The sequence below is a fragment of the Rhagoletis pomonella genome, unplaced genomic scaffold, assembly GCF_013731165.1.
Source record: "Rhagoletis pomonella isolate Grant_MI unplaced genomic scaffold, Rhpom_1.0 Rhpom_scaffold_00007, whole genome shotgun sequence".
NCBI classification, from domain to species: Eukaryota; Metazoa; Arthropoda; class Insecta; order Diptera; family Tephritidae; genus Rhagoletis; species Rhagoletis pomonella.
This window is the reverse complement of record NW_023458561.1, coordinates 3,258,250-3,281,613: the sequence shown is the minus strand read 5'-3', so window position 1 is coordinate 3,281,613 and position 23,364 is coordinate 3,258,250. Positions and strand designations below refer to the sequence as shown.

Genomic DNA, 23,364 nt, shown 5'->3' with positions numbered 1-23,364 from the left:
AAAAAACGAAATTATAAATATGCACACTTTCGTAAGAAAACCGAAATAATGCATATAACAAAAACCGAAATAATGCATGCATGCACAATTTCAGTTCAAAACCGAAATAATGCATATTGTAAAAACCGAAATAAAGCATACATGCACAGTTTCGGTTGAAACCGAAATAATGTCTAAATGCACAGTTTCCATATGCGCAATTTCGGTGCCCCCTGGCGCTAGTATGTTAATTAACCCTGGGATTCAGAAATTCAATCTCATCTAAATTTGAGATTATCAATTAGTGAGTATTTTTGTGACTTGAGACGATTTGGTTATTCAGAAGGAGAGAGTCACAAAAAGTTCACCAAAAATGTGTGGTGAAAGCAAACATAGATAATCAACTGATAGCATTTATGTATGCCTTTTGCCCGCGCGCTCAATGAGTCGCAATCCTCGGGCGTAGAGGATTTTTTATTTTTTTTATTTGGTATTTCTTAATTTTTTATTAGTTTTATTTTTTCTAACAATATTAAATTTTAATGTTTAAAAAAAATTTTTTTTTTTCAATACACTTGTATGGCATTAAAGCATTTTGGTTTACTTCCTAATGAAATTCTTGTTGAACAAATTTTCTCGCTTCATTTTCGCGTTTTTTTTATTAATAAAATGGAAAGAAATAAGCTTTTAGCGCTTTTCCTCCATACTTCTATTTTTTTTGTGCTCTTAGCCAGCTGACAAATTAGTGACATATTTTTGAGACTACAGACGTGAGACAGCGTACTGAATACCAAATACAGTGAAACCCGCTTAAGTCGCCCCCCCCCCCGCTTAAGTAACCAACATTTTTGGGCACCGTGAATATTTTGATGTAATCTGAATAAAATCCCTCTCTTAAGTACCTCCCCGCTTATTTACCCAACCCGCCTAAGTATCTAAATTTTTCGTACTCCATTTACCATTTTACTTATAATTTTTCCCTTTTAAGTGCTCCCGCAACACGTTCGGCAAAAAAAATCTAAAAATTCAACGGTAATTTTTAGCCACTTCAAACTTGCACATTTTTGCTTTAAAACTGATTAGGCTATAAACACTTCTGAGAAAATTTTATGCTTTTTTTCAGTGTTCTAAAAAATTTTAAGCTTAAGTTTATATGGTATTTGTAAGGGAAGAAGTTTTACTTGAAAAATCTTAAAAATTAATAAATAAGCATAAGTGACAAACAACATCATTTTGAATTTGGGCCTAAGTGATAGATATGTCCAACCCTGTATATATGTATAAATATGTATAATCAATGACTTTAAAGAACTGAATTCTTGTAAAAATTACATAACACTGCTTTAACGATTTTTTTATAAAGTTTTTGTTTATGTGTTTAGATAATGCTATGATCTTGGTTTTAAACTACGTACACTCCATTAAATGTTATTTTTATTTTTTTTCCAAGAAGTTACTTATGTAGTTAACAAGAAGATTAACTACATCAATAATTATGTTCGCTTAAGTACCCGCATCGAGGTACTTAAGCGGGTTCTTTTAAGTACCCAACCCGTTTAAGTACCTCAAAAAGCTGACATTTTTCATGAGGTACTTAAGCGGGTTTTACTGTAGTCTCAAAATCCAAGTTCACCACCAAAAGTCACTATTAATGACTAGAGACCGCTAACTGAATGCCAGGGTTAGTGACCAAAGTATTCGCTGCTAAGCGTTCATTGTAGCAAGCACGGGCGTTACTCGCCCTGCCGTCAAAGCGACGCCAGCGCCAACGCAACGCCATAGTTGTATTTGGACGGACCTTATGTGGTAAACAGAATCGCAGTGGATAACGGCAAATAGCTGATCCATTCCAGTCGGAAAATCCGTTCAGGTAAACACAATTTCGATGGGAACGGTAAACACTATTGCGAGAATAATTGTGCATGCATAAACTGCATTATACTGCACGATTACTTATGTACAAGAACAAATCAACGTCAAATGACACTAATATATACAAACCGCTATTCACGTATACATTTTTCTACACTGCTTTTATTCATATCGTGTGACATGAAGAAAACAAAAATTGTTCATGTGTTTGGGCCATTGACATGAGATGGCCATAAGAGCAACCTTCGCCGCAATTCTGTGCCACTTCATGCCGTCAGCCCGTTACCCGCTATCCGCTGCAATTCTGTTTACCACAGACCTTCAATGAACTTATTGGGCCTTATCAGTGTGGCTTTAAGCCTGATAAATGCTCCATGGTCCATGGACCAAATATTTGTTAAATGATATGGAGCATGGGATCGCCACTCATATTATTTTTGTCGATTTCAAAGAAGCTTTCGATATCTCGAAAAACAATTGCCTTTATGTCCCTTTATGCAATACCAAAAACTCCGTCAGAATTGGGAAGGGCTTTTCCGAGCCGTTTAATACCAAAGAGGTTTCAGACGGGGCGACTTCAATTCATGATAACAAACTGTGCAGAACTGAAGTGCCGAGGTAAAAATTGTTTACAAGATCGGACAATGTCTCTCTGCCTTCCAGAAATTAATAAAAGAAAGAGAGCTGCAAAAGTAGCGATATTCGTCCTACTCGATACTTTTGGTATTTAAGAGAAAAAAACTCGATACATCGATATATGTCGATAATTTTTTCTACCAACTGAAACACTGAATAACACCTACTCATTGAACAAATGCTTAGACTCATTTACCAACCAATATTATTATATGTACAATATGTATGAGATACATACCGTTATTCAATACCCTATATCTGCATTTTTCACAAAAATGAGATTCTGATATAAAAATTCACCTAAGTCTTAACTGATTCCTTATGTGACAACTCTCATGCAATGCCAAGTATTCATAATTGACACCCTTATTCTAGAACCCGAATTTTCGTAATTCGTAGCTACGTTACGAAAAACGAAAAATCGACATGCTGCAACCCTTGCGGAAAAATGTGTAGCATTGCCAGGTATCAGTTGTTTTCCGAACTCGGCTGTATGAAGGGAAAAAAAGTGGAAAGGAATTAAAAAAACACTCATCATGTGCTTGTTTATAGTAAAATTGATTGATTTTAAATATTTTGAGGAAAACTATGGATTCTGATGCATTTGCAGTTATAGCAGCGGAGTAAGAGCGCGCTATGGCAATGGATTCACAAAGGTATGCGGAGCTGCCGGGCATAGTAACCATGGGCACATCTATGTCAGCTTCTGGTTGAATTGTTGAACCACAAGCCAGAACTCCTCCTATGCCTGAAGAACTGGTTCCCAATCCAGTTAATGCAATAACAGCTTCTTCAAACCATTGAAAACATGCATTTTGTTAGGTCCACCACCTGTTGCGCTTGCTTCTGCCTTCGGCCGCGCTTAGGGATTATAACTCTTACTAAGTAGAATTCTCCTTTCTGTGTTGCCGGAGAAGAGGGGCTTCCGCATGTCAAAGGTATACAATATTCCTTCTGCATATCACAGTATTTTTGCGCAGATCCCACATCGAAATTTGCAAAAAAGTGCATAGTGCAAACCGAATTGCACAAAGTAGTTTTTGTGAAAATTGCAGATATTGAATATACATAAGCCCTCGATATGCTCTCCCCTCTAGGATTGTTCTATATCGCAAAAAGATACCCCTAAGTTTTCCAAGTATTTTATATGGGGAAATTACAACTTTTCGTAGAAGTGGTATAGAATTCCTGAAAATCTATATTTTTTACCGAAAAGCTCTGCGTCTCTTCAGGAGACTTCCAATAATAATACCCAATTGTTTATTAAATAAATCAACTTTATTTAATCATATTATAATATTTACTAAAGATTTTTTACTGGTCTCCCTTCCTTTTTTTTGGTGTTTTTTTGGCGGACCCATAGTAAAGTTACTATTGAGTGAAAATATCTCAAGTGGGCCACCCAAAATTGGATGGTCAAGATTTTTTCACACAATCACTTTATTGGGTTTACAACCATAAAAAAAATATAACTTGAGCAATTTTGCAAAATTCGAGTTTTTACAAGAGTTATTGTTATTAACTTTTTTTTATGAATTCAGTAATTATTTACTATCCACTTATTCATAGTATGAGCTTGGTAATTTTTTGCACGATACTAGCTAATTAGACTCGCTTTAGCCTGTTTGTTTCAATTTAAAAAAATCATTATTTTGTACAAAATTTTTAATTTTTATAAAAAAAAATTACAAACAAATGGAAATATTTCTGACTTCTCGATCAGCTTTTTTAATCGTTTACATTGAATATCAATCCTTATTCTATAATACATTATTTAAAAGAAGAAAAAAACACGGAAACTTGCATGCAGTCAAAAGTTATCAATTTTTTCGCTCCTGCCACGGGTGCTGTAGGGAAAACACGAACTAGTGAACCAAATTTCTAGTTCAGTACTAGTTCTTTTTCGCCAAAAACGAACCAGTCCGATAGTAACTAGTCCCGCACCAGGCCAAAAGCAGTGAAATGTGGTACTTTAACTAAACTATTTTATTTAAAATTTTAAACGCAGGGAAGGTAATCATTATGAGAAAAATAATTTAAATAAGCATTTAATCATTATTTTATGAATTATTATTGAGTTTTATTTTTTCGCTCAAACGGAAATAATTATTATTTGATTTTTATTTTTGGGATTACAAATAATGATTATTTTATAATTTTTATTTTTTCGCGCAGAAATTATCATTAATTTTGAGTTTTATTTTTCCACTTAAAAATAATGATAATTTATAAAATTGAAAAGGCCATACAGACGCAACCTACTGAAATTTTGACCTGAAAAGTTTGGGTCTTATTCCTCTTCTAAGGGTGCGGCTAAGGGTGCAAAAGGATACGTCGGTAATCACGCTGGTATAGTTTTTGAGTTGCTTAATAATCATTGTACTTAGTGATTCCATAAACAAAGGCCAAGATCCTGAAGGACGATTGAGAAAGGCAATGCAGTTGCTGAAAAAGAGCCATTTAAACAAAATTGTCAAAATAATTATCACTTTCTCACTAAATTTATTTAAAAATGCAAGCCACCAGAGCTACCTTTTTTTTAAGAAAAGACAAATTAATTTTTTTACCTTAATACAGTCAGTCAATAAAGTTTAGGTACAACGAATTTTTTACAATACGGGCAACTATTTTTTACAACTATTCTACAACAAAATCCCAAAAATCAGAGTTCCAAACCTTGTGCAAAACTTAAGACAATTCTGCAAAATTTCATTAAAATAATTCACTTTCTATTTACGCTCTCTAGAAAAAGTTTTTTAACCCATTCAATTTTAGTATAATGAGGTGCAAGTGTGAGGAAGCTAGAACTTACCAAACAACAAAAAAAAATTGCTAAATATCAATGGTAAGTCCTAGCTACCTCAAACTTGCACTTTGTAAAACTAAAATTGAATGGGCTAATAACTGAGTACTTAACTTTTTTCCAAAGAGTGCAAATTGCAATACTTGGATGGAAATTCGCAGAGTTTTCTTTAATTTTGCATAAGGTTTGGAACTCTGATTTTTGGGGTTTTTGGTGTAGAATTAACCATATTTTTATAAAAAAATATGGAAAAATAAAATATTTAAAAAATAGTTGCCGGTATTGTAAAAACTTCACTGTACCTAAACTTTATTGACTGACTGTATATCTTATTTAAGTTAAGTACGACAAAAACTTTCGAAGTACTATAAGCTTAAAAAGAACTGAATTTACTTAAAAATCAATATGCTTAAATTTAGACAAGTAAGACAAAAGTGAACTAATATTTTTACTTTTAAGCAGAACGCACTTTTGTTTTTTACTTACTACTTAAGTTTAATACTACTACTAATATGGTTTATAAATTTTTAATAAATGCGTTTAAACATTTATGATTGTATTGTCGTTCCTTCAACCGATCGTATTTAATATAGAAGGGAAATGTTTCGACAAGCCTGCAGAGGGGATGCAGAACGAACTAGATCTCATCTGTCGAATTTGGAACTGGTTCGGAACTATAGAAAAAGGGATGCAAAACGAACTAGATCTTATCTGTCGTATTTAGAACTGGTTCTGAACTAGAGCCAAAGGGATGCAATGGGGGACAATTGACACTTCGCCAGTCGCTAACATGCTAAAGAGAATTAACGCGTACTAGTCATGGTTCCAAACGCACTAGAACCGAACCCGTTCGGGTCTAGTTCGTTTCCCTACAGGGTTGCTTTCATGCCGCGTGCCGCGCGGTCTCGCAGCGAGCGTGGTGCAACCAGAGAACGGGGGAAAAAATTAAACTTATTTATATACAAAGCATAGATTATTTAGTACAATATTTTTTAAAGTTGTGTACATAAAAATGTACCTATATAACATGCATATAGTAGTAAAGGAGAAATATCGATGTGCTATCGATATTAACGATGGTTTCATTTTGCTGCCACTATCGATTTTTTCTAACCACTAGCTTGGTACTCGGTAATCATGATAGAGGCTGAGAGGTAGCCCGCATGAACGAACGACACCAGATCACGCAAGAAAAAGAAAATTTAAAAAGTCGATTTTTTGAGCGGGTTCTACGCCATCTTGTTTCGCTGTAAAACGAAAACGAAAAGTAAACAAAGCAAAGAAAACAACGAAAACTTAAATTAACCAAAATTGTTGTCCGCCACTTTAAACACCAAATTTAGATAAAAATTATTCATAAAAATCCTTTAAAACGTGTTGTTATGTTGATTAAACTCTTCTTTAGTTAAAGAAAAGTGTAAAATTGTGGTGCTTGTGTTGTAAACAAAAGCTTAGCTGACGAGCCCGCTTCCACGAATTTTTTCTCCAAACCAATTACAAATACAACGTCACGTTCTCGCGTGATCTTGTATTTTTGGTTCATGAGCAGCCTGAACATTTTTGAAGTTTGCTAATACCAAAGAAAACTTGTCGTTCACATGCGAATGCTTTGCGTACACATACAGTTGAGTGTGAGCTTGTTTTATGCTTTTTTAAATTTTTTTTTACTTTTTTATAGAAGTATATACGGTTGCCAGACGTACTGATTTTGTCAGTACAGTACTGATTTTTCAACTCTTGTACTGATTTTATTAATTTCTTCAATCAGTACGCTAAAGTCCTGATTTTTCAAAATTTGTAATGATTTGTACTAAATTTTCAATTCAAACAAAATACTTTAGGATTTTCTTAAGGTTTTTACATCACGTTGGAACTTCTTTAAACTGTACTGTAAAACGTAAGAAGAAAATAATTTAATTATAGTTGACATGTTTTAGATAATGTTTGATATGCCCAAGAAATTAATACAACAAAAAGATCAATCGTATTATGGGCATATCGCATGATCGTTACATTCCAGTTGCAATAATATAATGGAGCTTAAATTATTAAAAAGAAGGCTACCTTTTTTTTGTCGGGTGTTAGTTATCTCGAAAATAACTTTCAGTTTAATAACAACAAATATGAATATTCGAATGGCTTTTGCCTATAACTTAAAATTAATTTTTTTCACAATTTACTGATATTGTAAAAGAGTTTTGCATACAAGACATAGAGTTAGATAACGAAACGATGTTTAACCCGCAGTTCCTGTTAACCAGACATTGAGAAATTGGCCTAAAGGCCGGTTGTTCAATGTTTGCATGGACATAACATTTGATTGATAAAGCAGTCGTTGTATTTAACCTGAGCTTCTACCTCCGATTTGTGCTAACCACTCATTGAACAACCGGCCCTAAGTGTCAGTGTTGTTATTAAACACTTCTACAAATTTTGACTTTTTTGTTACCATCTGAGTAAACCACATCGTTTATTGTAGATTTGTTGCTGCTTAATCCAAATGTGGCCGCAGAGTTGCTCTTGTACGTCAGGATTTTGAGATATCCCAACCTGAAAGTCCCAAAAACACTGTTTGTTTATTTTTACTTAGGGCATCATTTAGTACTACTTTTCCATTTAATACCGGAGTTCTGCAAACTAAAACTGGTATTTCTCGAGAAAGTAAAATCGAATAGCAATTAGAGCTTAGGATATCTCAAAACTCTGAGACCAGATTTGGATTAAGCACCCAAAAAACTACAAGACACGGTGTGTTTCTCTCCGGTGGTAAAAATTTGTTGAACTGTGTTATTAAGTAGTGGTCTAAAACTATCGATGGCACCATCGATACTGTTGGGCCCTCAGCCCGCTCATTGAGCACAATTCACCCGCACGTATAAAAACTACCACTCGCTTACCTGGAACCTCGCGTCTTCCGACTTCCTCTGCTCTTAATGGTCGCCAGTAATACAGCCTCTTTGCGGCTGTCTTTAGAACGCAAAAACTATTCACAAATGCAAGTTATTGTTATATTCCCGCGCGGTAACTACTTGCGCTTAAATTAAACACGTTTCGTTTCTCTTGAAGAGATTAACAACGAATTTTATTAGTTTTTTTATGTAAGAAATTGACCAGCACAAATTTTTCGTGACCGATTGTCTAGAAGGCGTATATAGAATTGAATTAACGTTCGCTTTTTCACTCGGTTTTATGTACCTGTGGAACGTATGTTCCAACAGGGCTATCAACATTACGACGGCGCTGAATAGTGCTGCCGTATTGTTAGCGATGCCATTACAATACTATCAATGGTTTTTGACTATCGTACCACCATCGATAGTTTTCAATACTACCGATAGTTTTTGATAGTTTTTGTTTTCCTTACATTATTGTTTTATCGCTTATTGTCACTTTGCATTTGACACATTTGACACAGCCTGGCAGCACCTTTTAATAAAAGATATTTCGGAAGCGTACATTTACCAGCATTTTCTTGTTTCAGCGGGTGTTTTTATAAGTAAAAAATATAGAAAGTTTCGAGAAGAGAACTGAAAAGTTAAATATCTGATATTTAATGAAGCTCTAAATAAATCAAATTATTTTAAAAGCAACGACTCCTTATGATTCGCATGATTTTTTTCTTTGCTTTAATCGTGCAAAATATTTTAATAAAAGTTTTTAAAAATTCTTGAAGAAAATGGCTATAAGAGGTTTTCCCATCCAGTAAAATTTCTAAAAATAAACTTAGCAAACTTCCGCTCTAAACTTCCACTCTAAGCTTGCGATTTACTGATTTTGTAAGAAATATTTTTTACAAATATTCTAAGCGCAATATAAAGCTAAATTTTAATTTTAAAAAATTATCGAAAACTATTGATAGTTATCGATGGTTTGTAAAGAACTACCGCTACTATCGATAGTTTCAGACCACTAGTATTAAGCAGGGTGGAAAAGTTTTCCATCTGGACCGATAGAATAAAAAATCATAACTTTTATTTTAACCGCAGGCCAATAGTAGCATGTGGAAGTATTTCTTAAAGCTTAAAGTGCGAAAGGTGTACTAAATTATTATGCATATGATTTTTTAAAGCATATTTAAATGAAGGAAACTCCCGAAATATATGACGTGGTATATGAATTTGGTTAGGCAGTTAAAGCAACAATCATGGTATTTGAAATTGATTGTTTTTCAAAGATCTACCCAATCATGCAAGTCCCTTACAGCCATTTTCAACATGTCTGGTTAACACTAACTCCCCGTTAAACATCGTTATCGAAATAACATTGAGTGGGTAACTTCGAATAAATATTTAACGGGGGATTATTGTTAATCAGACATGGTGAAAACGGCCTACCATTATATTTGGTCTTCTTGAACAAAACATGCGTTAGTTGCGCAGTGTTAAATCATCATATAGCAATTGTATAATACAGCGATTTTTTCGAGAAAGATAATGGCAAGATTCTCAAACTTACAGTTTCGGACCCTGCTGCAGTAACAAGTTCTTGTAACGCACGCACTGACAATGCCTGCTCGATTACGAAAACGCATTGTGATAGATCAGGTGGCACATTTTTGTCGGCGATATTCTCCAAAAAGCAGTGCCGGTTACCAAATCCTTCAGCTGCTAGACAAACGCGTTCTCCCGTTGCTGTACATGAGAGGCAAACCATATCTTCCTGTGAACGATGACAATAAATTTTATAGTTATAGTGTACTTAGGCAAAATGGACGAATTAAAAAGCTTTCACACAGTTATACAATGATTATGTCATTTTAACATAACTGTACCAATCGGTACCCTGACTTGATCCCAAGAGGTATAATCCCAATTTTGAATTTTGGGATAATGTCCCTTGTTACATGGGGGGGGGAAATAATGCATAGTAAAAATGAATACTTTATATTTGATTATCGTTTAAAAATGTTTACCTGACGATAGCGCTTTATTAAAGATTATCGCAAGAGGAATCGCTAAGGCCGGACAGGTTTTAAATAAGATAGCCGACATCCCGTCTACGTCTGTTTGCGAAGAAGGTTTAATAAAAAGCATCCCCTTTATAATGTCATCCGATGAAATAAAAAGAGCCCCAAAGTTGAGAATAGAAGATATTTCAGAAGAGAAGTTAGGGAATTGCCCGTCATCAGCAATGTAATTTGACATAAAAAAGTCAGCAAACAAATTAGCTGCTTCAACAGGAGTACTAGCAAATTTATCGTCGAGCATTACTTGCGCATGATTTTTTGGATTTGACAAAGTTCCAAAATGATTTCGGATTAGCTTTAATGTTCCCTTCGGTGCTACGAATATAGTTTTTGTAGAGGAGATTATTTAATGATTTAAATTCCTTATGATAACGCTGGTATTTTACAAAGAAATAATGATTTTTTGATGATTTAAATTTTTTTAGATAACTATTTTTGAGATTTTTTAGTTTCTTCAGGTCTTTGTTGCACCAGGGTGATTTATAACAGCGCTTCTTTTTTAAAGGTATATTGTGTAAGCAAATATCGTGTATTATTGACTTAAAAGTGGAAAAGCAGCCGTGAGTGTCCAGGCCGAAAAATAACTCATCCCATTTATAATCTAAAAGAGATGTATTTAACCTTGAAAAATTTTGAAAATTGGAGAAATGCACTTTGATATAAAAAAGTTAATATTGCTTTTGAAAAAAACGAAATGGTCTAACTCTTACATTAGCTGGCCATAGTGACGAACTTAATAGCTTCTGAAAATTTACCGATGAGACGCCCAGTTTGAAATTGACTCGCTTGTGTTTGTCTACTGGGTCATCCTTTTTAACCAACATGTAGCAAGAGAGAGAATCAGCATCAATACCAGCATGTTTAGCTACATATTTCTTTATGTCTTCAGCGCTAACTTTCAGCTCAAACGATGATAGGTGTAACCATTTATTGCGGACAGCGACACCCAGCTCAGTGCTATCATTTGAGCCCACAACAACCAAAGCCTTCTTTCGCCTTCTGTTTTTGACTTCAGTCCTCGCAGCATTGTTATTTGAGTTTTTGTCACCAATATCTGTTGATTCATCATTGGTTGCCGAGCGATTACACTGGACCACAAATTTCAACTTTTTCTCTTTACCAGAAACGCCGTTATGAAATTCTTATGTAAAATGACCCCCTGATTCCGAAAATCAATGTTATTTTTAATTCTATGGTACTGTTTTTGAGATATTTGCAATTTACCGTTTTTGCAAAAAAAAAAAAAAATTCGGTCCACTTTATCATATATATCTCAAGAACGAATTAAGCAATTCCAAAACGGTTTGAAGCTTTTAAAAGGTAATAAAATTTTCTATAAACTGTGCATACAACACTTTTTGCTAGGCCCTGTAGATTCAAAGATAACGAATTTTTTCAATTTTTTTTGTAAAAATACAAAAAAAATTGTACTTTGCGGGGAAGGATCTCGAAAACCTTTTATTTTTTTGCAGATTTCTTTTTCTCCCTAAGCTCTGTTGTATTACAAAAAAAATAAGCTATCATCGAAGAAAATCGATGCAAAACTACGTAAGTTATAAGCGATCAAATAAAAATACCCAGGTTGCGCAACTTCAATGTATGTACCTATACATACATACATATATTAAAGGTATAAAGTGCAAGTGAGATATTATCCGGATAAACGAATAACACCATAACAATGATAACACTTTTCTTTAAATAAATCAAATAGTACTTTTAATACTCGAATTGTATTATAGTAGGTAGAGTGGTTGCATCGAAAGGAAGAGTGGTTGGGTTCGAAACCTGCTGTAGGCATGTAGTTATAAACATGTATTTCCGTCAGTTATGGGTAAGTATGCAGGTAGATTTTCAAAATTATAAGACACAGAAAATTTCTAAAGCCTACATCTAAAACAGGTAGTATTTTCTTTTCCCGGCTTGTTATAAAAAGGAACCTTTCTGTCTAGGTAAGATTTGATTTTTTCAATTTTATTCTTGTTCCGAGTATAAATATGAGTTAATGCGCTTTGAAACTTCATAACATCTTCAAGGCTCGCCGGAGATAGTTCAGTTCATAAGTCTAATTTCAAAACCGTGATTTATTAAAAAAAATAAAATGAGTAAAAGGACGCGAGAATTTGAGTGTAATAAGGATCCAGATATGTTCTGTTTCATGTGTGGCCAATATACTATCATAAGGCGACGACGAGTGTTCTCAGATCATATCAAAACTTTATACTCCAAGTATTTTGGAATTGAGCCTAAAAATGCTGAAAAACCATGGACACCGAACACTTTGTGTACATCGTGTCGAGTAGAATTGATTCAGTGGGAATCAGGACAACAAACAAAATTTGATACACCAATGATATGGAGAGAACCTACTTGCCATTCAATAGAGTGTTATATTTGTCAAACAAAAGTACTTGGCGTTGGAAGATCAAGAGGAGTAACCTATGCTAGCGTACCTACAGTGACATTACCAGTACTACATTCAACGGCAGTTGCGGATCCAGTTCCATTGTCAACAGTAACATCTGAGTGCGGGGGACCAAGTTGTACTGAATTTCGCATGGAAAACGAAAGAAACGTTCTGTCACAAGCACAACTTAATGATTGGATAAGAGATTTGGAACTATCCAAGGAAAAGGCCGAGATCCACACTTCTCGTATGCAACAATTTAAATTTGTGTCATCCGATGTTAAGGTGACATATAGTAGAACTCGTCACGAACCATTTTCCAAACACTATACCAAGAAAGACAGTATATGCTACTGCAACGACATCCCTGGTTTATTCAAAGAGTTTGGTCAAACATATGATTCAAAAGAGTGGCGATTGTTCATAGACGGCAATAAACTGAGTTTGAAGGCTGTATTATTGCATATTGGTAACAAAAAGCCTTCTATCCCGATTGCACATGCAGTAAATACAAAGGAAACCTACGAGGAAATGCAAAAAATACTCAAATTTATCAAATATGAAGAGCATGATTGGAAAATATGTTCTGATCTCAAAGTCGTTGCAATGCTATGCGGTCTACAAAGTGGCTACACCAAGCACTGCTGCTTCCTCTGCAAGTGGGATAGCCGAGCTCGTAAGGACCACTACGTCAGAAAGGATTGGCCGGAAAGAGTCGAGTTTACCGTTGGTGTGGATAACATCAAATACACCCCTCTTGTCAAGAAAGAGAAAATCATACTTCCACCCTTACACATCAAGCTCGGTCTCATTAAAAACTTTGTTAAGGCTTTGGACAAAGAAGGCGAAGCATTCGACTATTTGAAAACAGTTTTTCCAGATATTTCTCAAGCCAAGATAAAGGAAGGTATTTTTGTTGGACCACAAATAAGAAAGTTGATCAACAATAATCAATTCAAAGGACTACTCTCATCAGTTGAGGCAGCAGCGTGGGAATCCTTTGAAAAGGTCGTTGCTTCTTTTCTCGGTAGACACAAAAGCCCTAACTACGAGCAGATAGTGAACGACCTAATCAATAATTATGCGAAAATGGGCGTAAATATGTCTTTAAAAATTCACTTTCTCCACTCACATTTGAGCTTTTTTCCGGCAAATCTTGGCGACGAAAGTGATGAACATGGCGAAAGGTTTCATCAGCAAATGAAATTAATTGAGAATCGATATCAAGGATTCTGGGACGTCGCAATGATGGGTGATTACTGCTGGTTTCTCATAAGAGAAACCGATCCTAAACTGAATAAGCGTCAAAGTAGAACACATAATTATTTAGACAACATAGTAAAATCAAATTAAGATAAAGATTGTTAGAATATAGTATAAACATAAATAAATTAAAAAAAAAAGTTAAAAATATGGGTAATTTCATTCATAAATTGAACTTTTAACTCAACAGAAACAGAGCATAGCTAGATATTTCACTCTTCTTTATACCATACATACGTTTTGAGGTATACGTTGAAATTGCGCAACCTGGGTATTTTTATTTGATCGCTTATAACTTACGTAGTTTTGCATCGATTTTCTTCGATGATACCTTATTTTTTTTGTAATATAACAGAGCTTAAGGAGAAAAAAAAATCTGCAAAAAAATAAAAGGTTTTCGAGATCCTTCCCCGCAAAGTACAATTTTTTTTATATTTTTACAAAAAAAAATTGAAAAAATCGGTAATGATTGTTCGTTATCTTTGAATCTACAGGGCCTAGCAAAAAGTGTTGTATGCACAGCTTATAGAAAATTTTATTAGCTTTTAAAAGCTTCAAACCGTTTTATAAATTGCTTAATTCGTTCTTGAGATATATATGATTAAGTGGACCCAATTTTTTTTTTTTTTGCAAAAACGGTAAATTGCAAATATCTCAAAAACGGTACCATAAAATTAAAAATAACCTTGATTTTCGGAATCAGGGGGTGATTTTACATACGAATTTCATAACGGCGTCTCTGGTAAATTTTGGCCGTCGACCAGTGTTATCATTAGTTGCGTTCGCGTAGCTGTTAATTGTTCATGTTTAACCAAAACTTACAAGTTTTTGCGTTCGCGTACGCAAAAAACTTGCAAAGTAGGGGAAATTGAGAGAGCAAAGTGACATTTCATTTTGAGGGGAAGCTGCTGGTTTCTGCTGGAAAAATTTTTGCCAACAGCAATTTGCCAACAGGAAAACAGCTGATCAAAAACAGCTGGTTGGCATTTACGCAAATCACAAAATTGAATTTGATGGTTTGGAAGTTAAAAATTACAAGTTGCGACTGATTAAACTTGTAAGAAATAAGTAGTTATTTGTTTAATCAATAAACTGTGTCAATATAACACTTTGTGATGACTTTTCGTACGTTTTAAATTTTACACTTTTGAATGTAAACAAAAATTATATCAGCTGTTCGTCTAACTTGCAAGTTTCTGCAAATTTTCTGTTCGCGTACTATTTGGGATATTTTTCTCTTGTGAGAGAACAGATGACATTTCGCCGGAATTTGGCAGTTGGTTGGTTTTCACTGGAGATTTTAAACGAACGCACCTATTATCAGCAGCCGAAGTACCAAGGGCATGCGCAGCAACCGATGGGTTATCAGCAGCCAAAGAAGTATTGCGAGGAGACAGCGTCACAGTTTTGTTGACTGTGCACATGCTTGGAGAGCATATGCCTAATGGGTTAGCAGAGCACGCAGTAACAAGGTCGGCAGTGAGAGCGTTAGTTATAATGGCACCAGCAGAAGAAGCAGCAGAAGTTGAAGAATTAACGTTCAAGGGCGACTTATTAAGGTCAGCGACCCTAGCTTTTGAACGTGTAATAATCAAATTGTTATTATCAGCTGTATCATTACTAGGCGAAATGTTGCTAGCAGCATTCTTGATAGGAACGTGTGATATATTCGAATTTTTTGGATATTCTGGATTATGCAGGTTGGAATGTCCTCCAAAAGCAGTTTATATTTCTTTTAGTGAACACAAGGCATTACTAATCTTAGACAAGCAGGACGAAATAGATACACAGCTGCAGGTGTCACATCTGAATATTAGATTTTTATTAGATTTGATTACTTTGAGGCAAGCGGAATTTAGTTTTGCACATTTTAAATGAAAGTTCTGCGAACAAAGTCCACAAGTAATAAAATCACCGCTCGCACACAGCGAGTTACAATTGGAACACAAACACATCGCGCACGTATTACATACATATCTCTGGAAGTATTTGTGGGAGAGAACTGGAACTTTGTATAGTGATATGTATGCGAAATCAATGTTGGCATTAATCGATTGATGTTTTAATCAGTTAGTTAATTCGATTAAATTCAATCTGATTACAGTTAATCATGATTACTTTTAATCTGAATAAACAGTTAATCGTAACCGTGATTAAAAAAGTAATTTTTAATCATTAACTCTTAATTTGATCAAGTAGGTTTGGTGATTAATTAAGTTATGCTGGAATTTCCCTGTGCACACAAAGCAAGTTAATCCGGTATGGCTAAGTCAGGTTTCGTCATCAATCTGAGCAATTTGGTGTGCATTTTCATTAAGATCTATACCAACAAACGTTTTACAAACTGAGTTTGTAAAAGTTCCCAGTTTATGTATTACTAATAAGAATTTTTTATATATTGTGTGCTTTTTATAAGCGTAAAACACAAAATAATTACTATAACTGGTGTTTGGTTTCAAATTCGGACAAACTAGACAACTTAATCAGATTTTATTTTTAATTGGATTAACGATTAATGTTTAAAACTAATTAAACGTAATCGCAACCAGCGATTAACGATTAAAAAAAATGTTATCCGACTAATTAATTTTAATCGTCAAACGCGATTAACATTTTAATCGTTAATTTTTAATCGTTAATCAGATTAACAGTTTGCCAACACTGTGAAATCATGTTCATATTCACGGAGAAAAATGGACGTTTTTGGAAATGAGGCGTAGCACCTACCATACTGACTGAAAGTTTCATATTGTATATCTCTTCAAATGTTTGGGGTAAAGTACTCAAGCTGGTATGGAAATACATATGTATGTGAAACTAATACCATACTTATGGTGAAAAATTAGAGTTATTGGAAAAGGTGGTGTGGCAACTTCTATGCAAATTGATTTTTCTATGCTGCATATCTCTGGAGGTGTTTATTGCAGAAGACTGGAACTTGGCACTGAGATGTGTACACAAAATTAATTCCATACTCATGGAGAAAAAATTGCGTTATTCGAAAAGGGGACATGGTTCCTCCCGTACAAATTTACTGTTTTATACTGCATATCTCTAGAGGTGTTCATGGTAGAGTACAGGGACTTGGTACTGGGGTATGTAAAATCAATTCTAAATTCATTGAAGAAGATTAGGGTTATAAGAAAAAGGGACGTGGCGCTTACTGTACAAAATTACTTTTTCTTGCCACATATCCCTGGAAGTGTTTGTGGAAGAATATTGGAACTTGGTATGGAGTTGTGTATAAAAAATGTATCAATTGCTCATGGGGAAAAAATGTGAGTTATTAAATAACTCCCATACATACTAAAAACTTTTTAATACATATCTCTGGAAGGATCGAAAATTTCTGGAAGTATTTTAAATTTCTTATGGAGATTTATTTTATAAGTGCCGTACTGGCAGAATAAATTTCATTTAATGAAAAAGGGAGAGCCGGGTTCGGCCTTTTAATCTAAAGCTCTCTTGAGGCATTTGCTACAGTAATGAGAAGTGGTATTTTATCAAGGCCAGGTTACTAAATTTGAGTTGGAAATATTAGAACCCGTCGTGGCACCTCCAAGAAGGTTACACGTTCACGCGTCGTATACCTGGAACCATTTTAAGGTAAACTTAGAGGGATTGATATCTTTCGTATGCCTGGCGCGCAGACGAGATTTTAAAATTTCATAGTTTTAAACGGCCTAAATACCTTAACTCACTTAGAAAATAACGAGCTATAATGAAATGGGCACAGAAATAAAATATAACATCATTAAATTATTTTTCATATTTGTATAAAAACGTGGGGTGAAACCCGCGGGTATAAGCTAGTAGGATTATAATATAAGAAACTAATGAAGTAGCAAAATGTAATAAGCAATACAGGCTAGTTGATAAATGCAAAAAAGCGGTCGCAACGACGTTCTGTGAGGAAATTCAAAGCACGACAAACCCATGTTTACAACAGCTACTAAACAACTACACAGCAACGTGTAGGACTACATCCGCCCACAACATATCGCCCATAGAAATGGTAGACGATGGTATCGTTACAATTAACAATTGCTACGCGGAAATACAGCAAGAAGACAAATCAATGATCACCTTAAATGGCACATACCTAATTACATCCAAAAGCAAAGTGACCATTAACGACAGTGGTTACATCAACCACAAGAATGAGTACCCACTGACTCCGGACGATCCCATGGCACAAGATATTAAGTTTGCCGAGCGCATTGCAACGCTGTCGTTACCATATCTAGACGAAGTCAAAATACGGAATTTAAGACATATCGCAACACTAAGGTACAAAATTAATATAAACTCAATCATAATGTTTAGTTCCCTTAGTGGATTGATTATCTCGGCGGTCATAGCGCTGACTATATTTCGCTGGAGGAAGAATCGACAGAAACGCATTGTCATACATTTGATAGAGAATAATATTACCAAGGCCCCAGGACAGAACGATGGCGCGCCCGAGGATGGCCGATTTTAGAAGGGGGAGAGTTAACACCAGCGAGAGGTTGATACCCTTCCATAAAGTGCTATCTCCCCGCTGGACAACACGCGCATCCGCTTGCCATTTCATCACAACAAAATCAACAGTAAGCAATTGACTTCTCAGCGAATTGACTTCTCAACAAATTGGCTCTCGATCAACGAAAAGCTACTTCCACTGAAAAGGTGCTGACGCTCGCTAGTCTTCACGCGCATCCGCTTTGTCAGTTCGGTGCAGCGCAAACAGTAGCATAACGACCAATACGAACCATTTCCCACCAAAAGCGCTGACACCACATTACGGCTTCAGTTCGGCAACGAGCAACAACAACACTCAACGGACAGCTATTAGTTAGATTTAATATTTAAATAATAAGTTCTGCCCTTGAATTTTGACTTTTTTGTGCGCACTTGTAGTGAACGGCTGCCCTACATAGTATAGGGAAATAAATAATAAATTAAAATCGAGTGTCTCGTGTTTTACTTATATATTTATAGGGTTTGAATTAAACGAAGATCCTTCATAACGCATTCAAAATTAAAAATACTGAATGATAATATTTTTAAAGGACATTGTTGGCATGTTCCAAAAGGATAATCGAAAACAGAAGTTGTAATTAACCTTGTTTTGAATTTTTCTTTTAATTGATACCCACATATCCATATTTTGTGTAAACTTTTGGAAATACATTATAATTGATGGTCCTTTGGAAAAGCCTGACTAGCTGGTAAAAAACTAAAAATGCAGATTTAATAAATATTATGCCCTAATACTGTAGGGAGTATAGTAATACCGCCTTAGACTATGTTCAAACAGGCCAATTAGCTGAGGCAATTAAGCTTTAAATGGCGGAATTGAGTTTTGTGTTCACACATACATATGTCAGCTGCGCAATTAGCGATACGAAATCAGCTGCTGGATTACCTACAGTGATGAAAAAATTGGTACAATCGTACCTTTATTTAGTTTGAAAGTGCATTCGGTACAAACACACCATTTTAGATACATTTGGAACGTAGCCAAATAACTTCTCAGGAAATCAGTTCTTATTTTTATTGACATTTCAATGCATTTTCTGTTGCGGGCAACTGGTCCAATACCTTCCCTCCTTTTTGAAGGGGCATACAAATGATACAAAAAGGTGGTCAAAGTAACGCAACTGTAGTTGATTTCGCCAGATAGACGGAAAATATTTATTTTTAAACGTCAGATCGGAAAACCGGGAGGAATTTAATTCACCTTTTCTACAACATAGCTTTGTCTCGCGCTGCTCGAAGAGATTCTTTTCATAGCCAAAATTTGTTTAATGTGAGTACAGAAGTTGATGTGGTATCGATGGGAATTTTTATCCTCCTATCTTCTTTAAATAGAAATACATATTTACTTTTTGCGTGCATCCATCCACTTTTAGATAAAGCTTTCCGTAAATTAGATACAATTTTATAATTAAATTTTCTATCCCTGATGGAATATCAACTGTAAGAGGGACAGAAACAAACAGTTGATTGCTCTTTGTTCAATAAACATATCTCCAAGTCAAAATTAAACATACCTACCAGGGTTGCATAGAGAATCTGACACAAATTAATGGCCAATTAATAATTAATCATACATATGTGACCGCGCACTTCCTATACATACTAAAGTGTTTTACAAAAACAAAAGTGCAGAAGTGTTATGGCCTGTTTGCTTAAATGAAGTGTGATATGTTTCCTTTTTTACCACGCTTTTTTTTGTCTTGTTTTTGGCTTAGGATCTGCGATTTTGCCTGCTCCTACATATATGTACATATATTATGTATCTAAGTATGTATTTACAAAAAAACCACACAGTTTCAAAATATGCATTTTTATTAATTACGGTCTTGACGATGACTACGAACTGCGTGGCTTGCGCTTAGGGATGCAAACGGTTCAAAATTCGATGTTTGCCATCGATGTTAACAATTTCCTAAAATCGCTAAATTGACGATACATCGAGGCCAGTTTCAGCGATGTTTTAACATCGAATTATGCTCCTAAAATTTTTTGACTGGCCATGAATTTTTTTCTTTTAAAAGGAACATTCAGAAATTCCGAGTTTACTCTTATCTTTCGACATTAAAAATGCATACTTAGTCATTAAAAAAGGACCGGGATCCCGTTGAAATTTCAATGGATTTGGGCCTTGGAACTTTAAGCTCAGCGAACTTACGACGGCATGCATTTCTACTCTATTTATAGGGAGGGAATGGTAAATAAATAAAGCAATAATTGAAGTACAGAGAGTTGGAATTGAAAAGTATTAAATTTTCCTAACAAATCTCGAAACATCGGAAACCATCGATATATCGATGTTTTTCTGGCGATGTATTTTAGCATCGATGTATCGATGTTACTCCCCAAAATTTGCATCCCTACTAGCGCTAACAATTGGTAATGAGTTGCTATACATATGTACATGCAAATGCTCTAGTGCACTCGGTTGTCTTGCTATGATTTGCCGCTATTTTACTTCAACCCTTCTTTTTGGTTTTACAATTTGCTTCACCGCAGAACTCAAGCGCTATTGTCGCTGTAGCAAATTCTATTTCGAATGTTGAAGTGTTTGTATTGTTGCGCAGCTTGCTATAGAACAGTGGTGTCCAACCGAGTTCGCACCGAGGGCTACTTTGAAACCATCGCAATGCTTTGCGGGCCCGCCTGCACATAAAAAGAACATTCTTTGTATTGTGACAACAACAATTTCCTATTAATTTGTAACGCAGTATTTCTACTATAATTCATACATCGATTTTAAGTAAAACAAGTAAGAAAGTCTAAGTTCGGGCGGAGCCGAACATTAAATACCCGGCGCAAGTATTAAGTACCTATATGTTTTTTCACCTTTCCGAAACCTACCGCTAGATGGTAAGCCGGGCTGTATCAATTTTGAGTCCTTACATTTCGAAATATTGCAGTTTCAAGAATTTCTGAAATTTACCGTTATATGAAAAGCGGACATAATTTTAGTCCGATTTCAACAATTTTCAACGTTACTGAGATACATATATGTGATCATAAGTGGGCGGTGCCACGCCCATTTTCCAAAATTTTATCATAACCGTATTTATTGGTAAAGAATTGTTGCAAGCATCAATTTTGAATAGAGTAGCTTTAATATTTACTGATTTATCGAAGATTTTGAATTTCTCTAAATTACCGTTATATGGGATGTGGGCGTGGTTACTGTCCGATTTTAAAAATTTTCGGCCATTTGGTACCAAGGCCAATAACTGTTCCAAGTCTAGAAGAAATTGGTGTAGCGGTGACCAAGATATACACATGTAACCATAAGTGGGCTACGCCCATTTTCCAAAAATTTTTAATATTCTTATTTTTCGTCTGAAAACTATTGTAAATATCAATTGTGAGTGAATTATCTTCAGTAGTTACTAAAATATCGTAGTTTTCGTATTTCTGGAAATTACCGTTATATGGGAAGTGGGCGTGGTTACTGTCTGATTTCGCCCATTTTCAATACCAACCTACCTTGGATTAATGGAAACCTACATACCAAATTTCGTTGAGATATCTCAATTTTTGCTCGAGTTATCGTGTACACGGACAGACGGACAGACAGACATGGCTTAATCGACTTCTCTATTCATTCTGAGCATTTATGTATACATTTGTCTATATCTATCTCGATTCGTTTTGGCTGTTACAAACAACCGTTATGTGAACAAAATTAATATACCCTTGTGCACAAGTGCGCTCGGGTATAAAGATAAAACTGGTTCCATAGAGAACATTTCGTCACCTAAAATGCAAAACTCTGTAACTAACAAAAAACTCTAAATTCACTTTCCTTCCTACATTGTTAGATGCAAAAAAAAACTGTTAGCTACGGATCCTGGCATTTGCTTCATGCATCGGCTTTTCGCATTTCGATCGTAACGATCGATCGAAAGTTTTGCACGTAATGCGCTGGATTGTAGCCCGCAAGAATTTCTGAGTCCAATAGAAGAGCAAACGACGGGAAAAGCTGACGGTTTTTTTCTGCCAACAGCATCTTTCATATGTAGAACGCTAAGATTACAGTCATAACTTCTGAAAACCATTATTCAGTTTATTTAGTTTTCAATAATATTATTTAAAAAATGCCAAGTCGGAGAGCCTTATCTACATGGTCATTGAGAATTTCTTCATTAATGTCGTTGGATCAGAAATATCTTTATTTACATTGCCTAATCTCATTTACAGATAGCTATTATAATTTCTAATTAAAGCATTCTAATTTACAATTGACGATTTTCATTTTTAATTGATACTTTCGCATTGGGAACCGGAAATGGCGTAGTTCTTCCGTCCATCTTTTTGTATGGGCGCCTAAAATACAGGTCGCGAGCTACTAGGCGCCCGCGAACTACCGGTTGGACAGCACTGCTATAGAATATTTTGTGTTGCTGTTAACGCTACCTGTAGTACGCCGCTTGGAAGTACTGCATAGTAGTAAAGTGTGCCTTTTAGGGCCGTTTGCACCATGTCTAGTTAACGCTAACTGGAGGTACATCCTTCAGTTAAGCACGTTAACTGCTTTATCGATCACATGTTATATGATGAGTGTCGATAACGTCGATAAAGATGTTTAACTGGGAATTAGAATTAACTAGACATGGTGCAAACGGCCCTTAGAAGGTTTTGCGCAGCTCTTTAGTACGTATACATGAAGAAATAAGACATAACATTTCTCTACTGCTTTGTCTTTAAAAGATTAAATTGTATTCAATATGTCCTCATAAGTTATATATCTCTGTGGGTGTTAAGTAAAGCTAAACCAGAGTTTTACTTTGTAATTATGATTTACGCCTGGTTTTCATTACGTCATATTTAACTTCAAAATAATGAAAACGGATTGTCATGTGGTGTCATTTGTGTTAATTGTCATAGATCACGGTCATATAAAAAGACAGTCAAGTGAAAACGGCCCCC

General features: G+C 35.1%; 1 protein-coding gene across 1 annotated transcript in view; it reads right to left on the bottom strand.

Moving 5' to 3' along the window:
• Window positions 1-23,364, bottom strand: part of LOC118742255 (ryanodine receptor) — a gene marked incomplete at its 3' end in the record, with an annotated part of 525,243 nt that overhangs the window by 464,058 nt on the left and 37,821 nt on the right. The window contains 1 exon segment of the mRNA XM_036474193.1: window positions 9,746-9,949. Within this exon segment, the coding sequence (XP_036330086.1) occupies window positions 9,746-9,949 (204 nt within the window).